Source organism: Mastigoproctus giganteus, chromosome 2, assembly GCF_048544385.1.
Source record: "Mastigoproctus giganteus isolate SK-2022 chromosome 2, ASM4854438v1, whole genome shotgun sequence".
NCBI lineage: Eukaryota > Metazoa > Arthropoda > Arachnida > Uropygi > Thelyphonidae > Mastigoproctus > Mastigoproctus giganteus.
In genome coordinates, this window is record NC_143576.1 from 132,653,064 (window position 1) to 132,666,403 (window position 13,340).

The 13,340-nt window shown below is 38.1% G+C and overlaps 1 protein-coding gene across 1 annotated transcript in view; it reads right to left on the bottom strand.

Annotated features, from left to right (window-relative positions):
- Window positions 1–3,312, bottom strand: part of RpL5 (ribosomal protein L5) — an 80,586-nt gene extending 77,274 nt beyond the window's left edge. Inside the window, exon 1 of the mRNA XM_090389549.1 lies at window positions 3,210–3,312. Coding sequence (XP_090245675.1) covers window positions 3,210–3,212 — 3 coding nt within the window. The 5' untranslated portion in view covers window positions 3,213–3,312. The remainder of the gene's footprint in view (window positions 1–3,209) is intronic.
- Window positions 3,313–13,340: the final 10,028 nt, after the last annotated feature.

Sequence of the window (13,340 nt, forward strand, 5' to 3'; positions counted from 1 at the left end):
ACTGTTTTCTGCCCATGTTTTGAAGTTATTGCTACATCACATTATTTACCAGTGTTTAAAATGCTGTTATTTAGGAGGTCAAACAAAACGTTCATCTCTGCCTCAAAAGTCTGCTGTAAGAGCAGAATCTGCAGATAAGGCATCAATATAGAAATAAACGCAAAAATCAGCAGCAAACATAGGCTATAAATATCTGAGATTTCTAATTAGCAGATATTTTTACATAGTGATTGTCATTAAATGTCTTTTGGTACATAGTGCTAGCTCTCTTGGCTTGATCAACTCAAAAAATTTAAATGTGATTATCTACTGTGATAGTTTGGAGAAGAATAAGAGAAATTTAGCTGAATATTATACATAGAACACTTCCATATGTTACTCTCCAGAAATTAAAACAAATATAACATTAATGCAAAATGATTACAGTAAAAAATTGAAAACAATTAAAAAATCTAACTGAACAAAATTAAAAAATATATTGTTTTTAAATTTAAAATGTTTAACAAATTTTGAAATACTATTTTGCTTCCTGAAGCTGACAGAGCTTTTTGAGTGTGTCGTGATCACAGGAATGGAAAAAATTTCCATTCCTGTGATCACATCAGTCATAAAGCTGTTTCAAGAAGGAAAATAGTTTTTCAAAATTTAAGTTTAACTTTTTTTAATTGTGTTCAATTGATTTTTTAAATTGTTTTCAATTTTTTTCTGTATTCTTTTGCATTAATGCTACATTCATTTTAATTTCTGGAGAGTAACATGCGGTAGTGTTATCTGCATTATTTCTCTCATTCTTCTACAAATATTGAAATCAACATAGAACATATTGAGCATCATAGCTCTGGTTTATTATCAACTATGATAGTTTATATGCCCAAAAAAAAAAAAAAAAAAAAAACAGGCTGTGCACTTGTAAAATCAGTTGCAAAAGAAAATTCAGTATTTGTGCCATAAAATTTATTAAGTGTTTTTCTTTCAATGCTTGTGCTACTGATTATCAGCAATGATCAGTATCTAGGATGTGATGCTCATCTGTGAACTTCTCTTCAATTTTTGTTGTACCCTGCTTGTCCAGCTCATTGTGCTGTAGCTCAGTTCGGAATGACCACGGTACAGTATAGTTGGTTCGTCATGCTAATTGAATTAATTGATATGTATGTTTCATGTATATAAGAATACTGTTAATATTTGTATATTTTACCATGTCCATATTCACAAAATATACTCTTATTATTTTCATGCAATACAAAATAGATTACGTGAAAATAATAATGAAAAATTAATAATAATTACCTATTTCCATTATCATTTTTATAACTATCTACTTTCATTTTTATAATCAAATCCTTAGGTAGTCAGGAAATTGTTTTTTGTTCTTTCTGAAAACGGGAAAAAAAATAAATAAAAAATACTGCACGTACGTGGTACATTGCCAGTATATAGTCAGTGTCACACATGCTCTGTCATGCTGGAATTGCCTGTCACGCCAGCAGATTGGAGCTAGTGGTAACTTGCGGGTTGACTGTGACTCATGACACTGAAGCGCGAGATTACCAGTTTATCTAAGGCAGTGGCAAAAAATATCACTGCTTAAGTGCAAGAAATTAGCATTAACTACAATAAAAAAAAAAAGTTTTTTAATGTCTTAGTGAAAATATGGCAATTTCTTGTTACACACATTGGGGATGGGGCAAGTGGTATTCAACATGCAAGCTAAAAATAGCAAGTTTAAAATTACCAGAATCGAGATTAGTAATAACAGGGTGATGCACCATGCTCTGTCAAAATAACAGGTTTGAATATCAGATTCACCACAGGATGGAGCTGAATTTCTCTGATGCTATTAACAGCACAACATTTAAGTAAAGGATTATTATAAATGTTTTTTTTTTTTTTTTGGTAGTTGTTGGCGCATCGGCTTTTGTGGCCATAATGCACCTCCCAAGGTTTTTGCAGTACTTTGATCCAAGCCCGAGGCGGGATTCAAACCCGCGACGTTTGGGTTGCCAGGCTGGCACTTTACCCACCTGGCTAGCCTGGTCGGCTTATAAATATGTACAAGTAGATGCAAAACTTTTATATTTTTTTATTACACTTCAAAAAAATCAAACTTTTAGAAGAAAACTGCTTTTTCCTTTAATGTTATCATATGCAAATCAAGTTTGGGATGCAGATCCCACACAATTTACTTAATTTTCTTTCACTTTCTCCCCCACCTATTACACATAAACATGGATGGATGTTAACAAAAAAGCAGATAGTCAATATTTTAATTACTAGTGAATAATAGAAAGAATACAGCTTGGAATCACCACTAAATAATAGTATACACAAAGAACAAAAGAATAAATATCAAGGAGATCCAAAAGACCCAATGGCAAGATGAAATCAAAAGATGCAAGAGGCAATGGATGAAAGAAGCACAACCAAAGGATGTGTTGTTACCAACCTGTAACTCTTCTAGTGATCACTAAGTTGTTGTTTCAGAAGGAACCACAAAAATTACTTTGACTACAGCTGCATCTCTAATGATTTTGGTGACTACATTCACCATACTGCGATTTATCAAGTTTGTTAAAATGTGATTCAAGAGATTTCTAGTTTATGACAGTAAAAACGCCACTGATCATGCACCAATTTGTTTTTTCTAAAATATCTGCAGTCTGTGAATATTCTTATACAAAACATTAATGCGCAGTGGTCACATTTACATTGTCAAGGGATCAATAAACAAAGGACCTTGCAATATTATAAAACAATACTAAACCCACAAGCTTATAGTACAAACTAGATATCAAGCAAGACAATTCTGAAATCAACTTACTTCGGATACACAATTCATCTTCACCTTATATTATTTGCGATTTTAATATAACTCATTACAACATATCAAAAAATTGAATTCGGGTGTGTGTGTTGGGGGGGGGGGGAATCATATACTGCAAAGTAAGCACAAGCAAACATTCTAAAAAACGTTCAACTCAAACGATCGACATTCAAAGCTCACCTGTAAATACTTCAATAATAAGTTAGAAACAGTTTTCATTTGGAAACATAATCCAATGTTCTTGTGACCACCATATGCATAAATAAGCACGGATATTCAATCTAACATAATCACTTTTATTTTTCAATACAAGTTAATTAAATTTCAATAACCTTATCATATATATATTATTCAAAAATATAATGATTCTATTTTCATTTCTTACCATTTTCTTATTTGATTACCAAGTAAAAAATACCAAGTAGCTACCTCATTAATGGCTACACGAGCGGCAAGAATATAAATGAAAGCATAAAATAGCATTCCCCCTATCGGCAGTGATCAAAAGCATTAATATTCTGCAAGGTCACAGTAACTTAAGAAACTACAGTATTTTAATAGTGCACAAAAATTTGATCTTTGAAATTTATACAGGCACTGACCAGACTTATTAACTGAGGCTTTTAAAAAAATCGAGTACAATTTAATAAATGAGTTGCCGGGGAATCGAGAGGCAGCGCTGGATCCACGGCAAACAGACTCACCAAGGATGACTTTACCTATTTCTCCTTCTCTCTCTCTCTCTGTTCACTTTCTCCTCGAAATCCAAGCTTGAGAAAGAAAACCTGCTTGCTCCCCGTTCTTCGACACCATTGCAAGGACATTGCGAGTATTCACTACTGAGGCTGACGATGTTGATGTTATTAAGGTACTAATGAAAACTATCTGTGGGTGGGTATTCGTTTGGTTATGAGAATGATATTTAACCACATTTAGAACTCGACAACCGTGATCTTGGTCGCCAGTTTATGTTACCTTAGTACCACATCAGAGAGTGGCCAGGTTACAGGTGTGTATCTGAAGATCGATTGGAGTTTTGAGCAGTCTGAAATATGGGAAAATCTTACAATTATCCTGAAATGAATCTAGAAAAGTTGGTCAGATGGGCTGAGAGGTGGGAACTGGAGTTTCACATTGACAAATGCAAAGTACAGTACAGGAATCCCTCGATTAGTGCGATTAATTGGTTGCGGGAAAATGACGCGCTAGGAGAAATCGCGCTAATCGAAGTTAATAATCTATGAAAAATAACCTAATTCGTATCAAGACCTACAATTTACCAATCAATATTTTTAAAAATACGTTTTTTATGGAAATTTAATGTACAGCAGTATAAAAGCAAAGGATAATTGTAAATATTTACTGTAATCAAAAGTTTATTGAAATTAAACAATTACAATATATATAGTTCATTTATTTCTTTGTAAAATATTTTAAAAGGCTGGTTTGCGCAGACTTTTCTTTCTTCCTTTCATTATAAATTTGCTTGTATGGATACACATTTTTTCAATGTTCTGCGAATTTGCGTCTGCGCTCGATATCTGGGACTGCATCCGTAATTACCGTAGTTGTTTCAAATTTTCAGCTTCGCGAAATATTCCTTCAAGTTCTTTTAATGTCAACTTCTTTTCTTGAACATTTTCTTTCTCGCAAATTTCCACCTCTTCATATGCTCGTTGTTCAATAATAAGGAGGTCAGAATCACTTAATTGTTCTCAATGTGATTCCAGCAATTTGCCAACATCACTATTGTTGATTTTAATCAGCCTAGATCTCTTCCAATATTTGCTATTTCATAAATAACAGTGTTGACATGACTGAAACTACAGAAATCATTTGCGCAATGTGGCAAAATATGCTTCCAAACTGCTCTCATATTGCTGGATGTTACTTCAGACCATGACCCATGAATATTGTCTATTGCTTTCCTGATGTTATAATTTCTCCAAAATTCAACTAAAGAAACTGCACCATTTCCAGTTGTTGCTTCAACCAGATGGCGCCACTATCCGCCTCATCCATCACTCAGAACTTAGGGATGGTAAGTCCAATGGAGTAACTTTCGCGGTGTTTTTTTTTTATTATTATCATCATTTCATATTGTTATTACATAAGTCTCCCAGCATAATAGAGCCGCACTAGCTTCCACCAAGGCGGGAACACCCAAAGTTCAGGGGACCCCCTGGCAATAGGCCCAAGACAGTGCAACATCAGATAAAGGAAGACTGGTGGTGCAGGTTGACAGGTTAGACCATCAGGAATTCCCAGAACTAGAAGAGCTAAGGGAAATTATTAATCAAGAAAGAGAGGCGAACCATCCCCCACCAAGAAATGAAACACAAAAATGCTCCCAACTGCCAGAACAGCATCTGTGTGCTGTTGATGACTCCAGCCAGGTGCACACCAGGCAGTAGCAAAGCAGAAGATACAATAACAATTACATTAATAAAGAGGATATAACTGACTTCCTAACATCTATTAATGAAGCTACATCACAGATTAAACGTGACATGGTGGACCCTATCACCCATGAGGCAAATAACATAACAATGTTATTATGGTAATAAACTTTATTACGGATAAATGGACTGAAATGGAAGCCATTACAACAACTTTTATCATAGAAAATGAGAAATTAAAAGAGCAGAAGAACTCAGAAAACAAGTTCTTTACCAAGAACGCCATTTTCAAGTCCCATCGGACTCCTCTAAGAAGACATATGCCACCACACTGCAACAGGGATTGAACTCTGTGAAGTGTAAAAGTTACTCTAACTCTGCTGTTTCACCACAACTTGCAGGAGACAACTATATTCTAAGACAACCTAGATCAAATGAACAGCATCAAACTTCCCAGATAACTCCAAAACAAAATGTATTGATCATACGTGCCACAAATAATTGCAAAATGGAAACAAGTAATGAAATCAGAAACACAGTTGCTAAAAACACTGAGAGAAGAGTACAGAAATGTTAAAATTAGATCTTTACGCACAATTAAGAATAAAGGCATTGTGCTGGAAAGCACTATCTCTGATGATCTAGACAAGATTACATCTTCTGAGACAATTATAAAACAACGTGTACAGGACTGTACACGTTGGCACTAATGACATTAAGAGTAGGAGACCGGCGGAATTACTTGACAAGTACAGGTCACTGATGAAAAAAAGCCGTGAATTAGGGTTGAAATTGAAAGTGTCTGCAATTCTGCCCAGACACGATAGGAGGGAGTATATGATGAGAGCCCTGTCAATCAATTCGGCCCTGGAAAGATTGTGCAGGGATCAAGGGGTAGAATTTTTTTCAGCCTGGTCTGTACTTGTTAACAGGAGAGACTGCTTCTACAGGGATGGGATACACTTAAATAGAAAGGGTGCAAGAATGTTTGCTGATGCTATCGAGGCAATGTTAGGTGGGTCGGAAAACTGCTAGATTGGGGGGATACAAGGACTAATAGATTAACAGTAGCCACTGGCAGAGGTGAAAGTGATTCTTGCACTGCTTCTATTGGAATGAGCCGCAGCCTGGAAAATAAGATGCAGGATATTTCAGAGACTGCTGGGAATCATTGGGGTACAAGTAAACACATGGGTTGTGTTAGGGTAGCTAAGAAAAAGAACAGGTGCATGTATACTTGTGTGTACACCAATGCTAGGAGTTTAGTAAATAAATTTGATGAATTTGAGGTATTGCTCAAAACATCAAAGGCAGATATTGTGGGGATTTCAGAGACGTGGTGTCACACAGATATAAGAAATGCAGAACTGGAATTTGGGGAGTACAATGTCTACAGAAAGGATAGACAGGATAGGAAGGGAGGAGGGGTTATGCTATTAGTTAAAAAACACATAAAATCCAAGGAAGTGAAGCCAGTCGACATCGCTGGACAGTGCAGTGTCGAGTCAGTTTGGTGTGACATAAGCATTGGGAGATCAAAATTGAGAGTAGGAGTGTGCTATAGGCCTAATGACTCTGATGAGTATAATAAGAAACTGTTCGGAGAAATAGAGTGGGCCAGTAAATCAGAGAGTCTTATAATGGGGGATTTTAATTTCCCAGATATTGACTGGAATTTGGGGGCTGGTCACTCACACAGTAGCAAGGCTTTTGTGGATTTATTGGATGATTGTTTTCTACATCAGCATGTTCGGGAGGCAACTAGAGGGAGTAATACTCTTGATTTGATTATCAGTAGTGATTCTTCATGCATTAAGAATCTGCAGATAAATGAACCACTTGGTGGCAGTGATCACAGTGTGCTGAAGTGGGAGTTACTCAAAGAGGTAACTACCATTAGGGGTAAAGGGAAGGGGTATTGCTTTCGTAAAGGCGACTACAATGGACTGAGACAGTATTTAAATTCTATACAGTGGGATCAACTGATGATATTGCCAACAGCAAATTCAAAATGGGAAGCATTCAAAGAACTTATCGTGGAAGCTACTAGGCTTTACATACCAACTAAGAAATATTGTTCAAGGTTTAGGCCTAAATGGTTGTCAGATGAACTAATGAGGCATATGGCAGAGAAGAAAAATGCATGGGATACATACAAATTAACACGTGACACGGACGCCTATGATAGATACAAGTTGATCTGTAACCAAGTTACAAAGGAGGTTAGGCAGGCGAAGGCAGATTACGAGAGATCCTTGGCAAGGGATGCGAAGAAAAACAGCAAAGAGTTCTTTACTTATGTAAACTCTAGAAGGAAGGGGATGAATCAGATTGGTCCACTTGAGATCGATGGGTCAACTGTTGATGACCCTGCTCGGGTAGCTAACAAACTAAATGAATATTTTGCATCGACATTCACACATGAGGAGTTATTCAGCGAGGGGAATGCCAGAGGTGTATTCAACTCTAGCAGTAAGCTAGAGAATCTTGTAATAACTGAGAGCAAAGTGGAGGAGAAATTGTTGAAGATAAACACAAGAAAGGCACCTGGGGTGGATGGGATCTATCCAGTTATATTAAAGGAGGCAGCAAAGGAGGTAAGCAAACCCTTAGCCATAATTATGAGAGCTTCCTTGGACTCAGGGGAGGTACCCATTGACTGGAGATGTGCAAATGTGACCCCAATTCACAAAGGGGGATCAAAGGCTGACACAAGTAATTATAGACCTGTGAGTTTAACTTCTGTTCCCGGAAAATTAATGGAGGCACTGGTGAAAGAAGCACTGCAGGATCATCTAGACAAGACTTCAGTTATAGCTAGGACACAGCATGGTTTTGTTAAGGGGAAGTCTTGCGTGACCAATTTGATTGGATACTATGATGCAGTCACAAAAGAACTGGATGCAGGGAATAACTTTGATATTATATACTTGGATCTTAGAAAGGCTTTTGATACTGTTGCACATGGAAGACTGCTGCACAAATTGGAGCAGTGTGGCATTGGGGGCAAGTTGCTGCTATGGATAAAGGGGTGGTTGAGGGGGAGAAGACAGAGAGTGGTAATCAATGGACACTGCTCATCGTGGACTAATGTTATTAGTGGAGTCCCTCAGGGTTCAGTATTGGGGCCTTTATTGTTTTCTGTATTTATAAATGATATTGATGATGGTATATCAGGCGTAATGTCCAAGTTTGCAGACGATACGAAGGTTGGCAGGGTTGTCAAGGACACTACTGACACTATGCTGCTGCAACAGGATTTGGAAAGGTTGAGCAGATGGGCTGAGAGGTGGCAAATGAAGTTTAACATTGACAAATGTAAAGTACTACATATGGGAAACAGCAACCCCAGAGCAACGTATCAACTCTGTGGTACTACACTGACAGTGGTAGAGAATGAAAGGGACCTGGGGGTGGTGGTGCAGGCAGATATGAAGTTCTCTGAGCAGTGCAGACGAGCTGCAAGAGTAGCTCATGGTGTATTGTCAATGATATATAGGAATTTTTCTAGCAGGGATAAGGAGGTGATTATTCCCTTGTATAAGGCAATGGTCAGGCCACACCTAGAGTACTGTATACAGGCCTGGAGGCCTCATTTCAGGAAGGATGTAGAGCTGCTGGAACGAGTACAGAGAAGGGCAACTAGATTGGTGAATGGGACAAAGGGGTTCTCTTACGAAGAAAGGCTTAAGTTTTGCAAATTACAGTGTCTGGAAACTAGGCACCAACGGGGTGATCTGATAGAGGTGTACAAAGCCTTGAATGGTTTGAGCATGCTCAATGCTGATGGGATTCTTCCTCTAGCTCAGAAAAATCACCTGAGAGGGCATAAATTCAAATTGAGGAAAGACAGATGTAGGATAGATGTGCGGAAATTTGCCTTTAGCCAGCGGGTGGTTGGTGGGTGGAACAGACTTCCATCCCTTGTCGTGGAAGTTGATAGCCTAAATAAGTTTAAGGCTCAGCTGGACAGGTATTTCGAACGAACAGAGGGGTGAAGTGGAAGTGGTTATTTTTATTTATTTATGTTACTTTTTTTTTTTTTTTTTTTTTTTTTTGGCTGATGCTGCATAAGCTTGCTTTCTTGCATCAAATGCCTCTACTAATGCTAATGCTAATGCTAATGCTAAGGTCTCTCTACAACCAAGCCGGAGATGAATGATCCCACAATACTTTTGTAAGTTGTTTGTAACCGTCGGTTCCCAAAAAATTATCAAAAGATGATATCATATATCTGACATATACCATAAGAACCTACAAAATTTGGCTTCAAATTTGATGAAGTCAAAGAATCCATAAATCTCAGGTTTAATACAGGATCTAAAGCCAACTTAATAAATTGGATCATTGGCTTCCCTGTAAAATTTCTAAATTGTCTTTTTGATCAGGACAGACTTTATCTTGGGTATCAAGCCCATAAGTACCGTCTGTTTACAATAGTGAACAAGTGCTTTAGATGCCTGGCTTTTGGTCATTCATCCCACAACTCTAATCAAAAAGTAGTGTCGTGTGGTCATTGCGCCATGGGAGGATATGAATACGCAGACTGTCCTCAAAAACAGGATACACCAAAATGCATCAACTGCAAGAGGCGTCATAAGGATTACGATCACTCTGTAAAGGACACTTCATGTCCAGAATACATTAGACCACTGGAACAGGCTAAAACAAGAACCATTAATGAGTAACATCAACCAGGCCTCTGCCCTTATCGCAACTTTCCCTAACCATCAGGATATTACCATACTGCAACTGAATGCTTATCGCTCCAAGAATGCCACAGATGAAGTCCGAGTTGCCATCACTGAGAATTCCTATGATTTGCTCTGCTCTGCTTAAAAGAACCCTATTTTTCCAGAAGTCTCCATGGACACAACTCAAAATTAATGGGTTTCCCAATCTCTGGCCGGATCATACATGCTGACGCAGAACATTCAAAATTTGCAATAGTGGCATTTAATACCTCACTTGATATAACAGCTGTTTCTTCCCTGTGTAGACCAAATGCTACATGTGTACAAATCTCCTCAATTTCTCATACTTTCTATTTAGTATCACTCTACTGTCCTCCATCTGAAGATATCCAAATCACCCTGAACTATCTCTACCTTTGAAAAACTATGCCCATCACCAATCATTATAGCTACAGACTCCAATGCCAAGTCCCCATTATGGTTTAGTACCTCTACTGACTACAGAAGATGACAAGTGCAGAACTTCATACTGGCACATAACCTGTACATCCTAAATAAATCCAATGAACCCAGTACCTTCTTCACAATAAATGATGAGTCTAATATCGACCTGACTCTCACAACTGCAAACATCACTAACAAAATATCAAACTGGGCTGTGATTGAGAATCTAACATGTAGCGACCACCGTGCCATTTCATTTAAACTAATCACAAATTTACAGAATCGGAGAGTACCTCCTCAGGGCTTTAGGAGATTTGCTATAAAGCATATAAAATGACCACTGTTCTCGGAATCAGTTAAATATGACTTCCGTGATAAAATTTTAGATTCATTTATTCAGCTTAATGCCGAAGAACAAGCCTTCTATATCCAAACTGCCTTACTACGAGCAACTGAATGCTCGAATAAGAGAATAGCTCCAAAAAATCATCTGTTCCCTCGTGGAATCCCATCTAACCGTTTTAAGAAAACGTGTTCACAGGGCAAGGAAATCTGTATCAAAGACGACGCTCTTGGTCCCCCAATGAAGTACAAAGACTCAGAAATGAATACAGAACCATAAAACTTCAGCATGATCTCGAAGTCTCAAAGCAAAAAATTGCTACCTGGCAGTCTTTCGTCTCCACTGTGGGCAACTCGAACTCATGGGGACTACCCTATAACTTTAGCAGAGATAAAGTGCCAACCAATGATATTTACAACTCCATAGTAACCAATGACTCTGAAACCACGACTTGCATAATACTGTTACAATGATTCTGGATAAACTTTTCCCTCAGGATGATCAGTCAACAAGACTCTCCCACTCAATCCATTACAAGAACCCTAAATCTTGAATACTGCTCCACTGTATCCACTGTGGATACCTGTCTACACAATAAGAACTTCAAACAGCTTTATATAAAATCAATGTCCAAAAATGTCCTGGACTTGACTTGCTGGCTAATACTGTCGTTAAGAAGTTCGGAGAAACGTATCCTAACATTGTGTTAAATCTCTTCAAGAAATGTTTTCTCTCTTGTTCTTTCCCTCGTCTCTGGAAGAATCCAATAATCAAACTACTAAGAAAACCCGATAAGCCCCCGCCAAACCTCAGAGCCTTTCACCCCATTTCTCTCATACCGAATTTGGGAAAACTCTACGAATGACTACTCGTCCCAAGACCCTATGATCTTTTCCAAGCTCAAGATATCTTTTCACCTCACCGGTATGGATTCCTTAAGGGCAAACCCTCTGATCAGACCTGTATGGAATTCTACGGAATACCGAATGGTGCAGACACAAAAGCTTAAAAAATCCGGATTTTGTTTGTTTTAATAAAAATTTGGCAAGATTGTTGGGATACAATACCAAAACTCAGAACGACATATAAATTTTTACCAGCTGTCTCCTTTACTTCCAACAAGAAAAATTCCCTATTGTTCTCTTCAAACCTCTAAACATAATTTATCATAACCGGATATGGCTCTTTTAAATGCAAACTCTCTCAGTTTAGAATAAGCAATACCGATTCTTGTCTTTGTCTCCTATTGGAAGACCGGAACCACCTACTGCACATGGGTAGAAGTAACCCCAGAGAAACGTACCAACTATGTGGTACTACACTTGAGGTGGTAGAAAATGAAAAAGACCTGAGAGTAATTGTGCAGTCAGATGTGAAATATTTTGAGCAATGCAGACAGGCTGCAAGGGCAGGTCATGGGGTTTTGTCAATGATATATAGGAATTTTGCTAGCAGGAAAAAGGAGGTGGTTGTCCCTCTGTATAAGGCAATGGTCAGGCCACGCCTTGAGTACTGCGTACATTTTAGGAAGGATGTAGATTTACTTGAGCGTGTACAGAGAAGGACAACAAGATTGGTGAGGGGAACGAAGGGATCCTCTTACCAAGAGAGGCTTAAGTTCTGCAAATTGCAGTGGCTGGAGACTAGGTACCTGCATGGTGATCTGATCGAGGTGTATAAGTCCTTGAATGGGTTGAGCACGCTGAATTCTGAAGGGATTCTTCCACTTGTTCAGAACCTAAGGGGGCACAAATTCAAATTAAGAAAGGACAGATGTAGAGTAGATGTGCGGAAATTTGGCTTTAGCCAGCGGGTGGTTAATTGTTGGAACAAACTTCCATCTGTCGTTGTGGAGGTTGATAGGTTGAATAAATTTAAGGAGAAACTGGACAGGCATTTGGAGGGAATGGTGTGATTTTTTTTTTTTTTTTTTTGGTTGATGCTGCATAAGCTCATACACATGCTTTCTGCCATCACATGCCACTACTACTACTCTATCATTGCCTTCTTTAAGCTGATCTACGGAAATCCCTACAAGATTGTATAAACACCTTCTCAACTGGCAACAAAAAACATTTAGTAGAATCTACCTCATCCCTTGGAACATTGGAATTTGACTTCAGTTGCCACTTCTCAGTCCATCTGCCCAAATTTCTAGATCCTCTTGCAGTAGCACACTGTCATTAACAACCCTGCCGACCTTTATATCACCTGCAAACGTCGACACTAAGCCTGGTATTCCTTCATCAAAACAACAGTGGATCCAACACTGATCTGTGTGGGACTCCACTAATAACATTAGTCCATGAAGAGCAGCGATTATTGATTACAACCCTCTCTCACTCAGTCTCTCTCTCTCTCTCTCTCTCTCAAACACACTTTTGTCTATTGTAGCAACCTGCCCGAAATGCCATTCTGCTTGACTTTGTACAGTAGTCTTCCATAAACAACAGTGGCAAAAACTTTCCTGAAATCCAAGTATATGATATTAAAATTATTTTTTACATCCAGTTCCTTTGTAACTACATCATAGTATCCAATAAAATTTGTCAGACAAGACTTTCCGTTAACTTAATGAATTATTGCTGCAGTGTTGTTTAGATGATTTAACCATGCATAGTTAACCAGAGACTTCT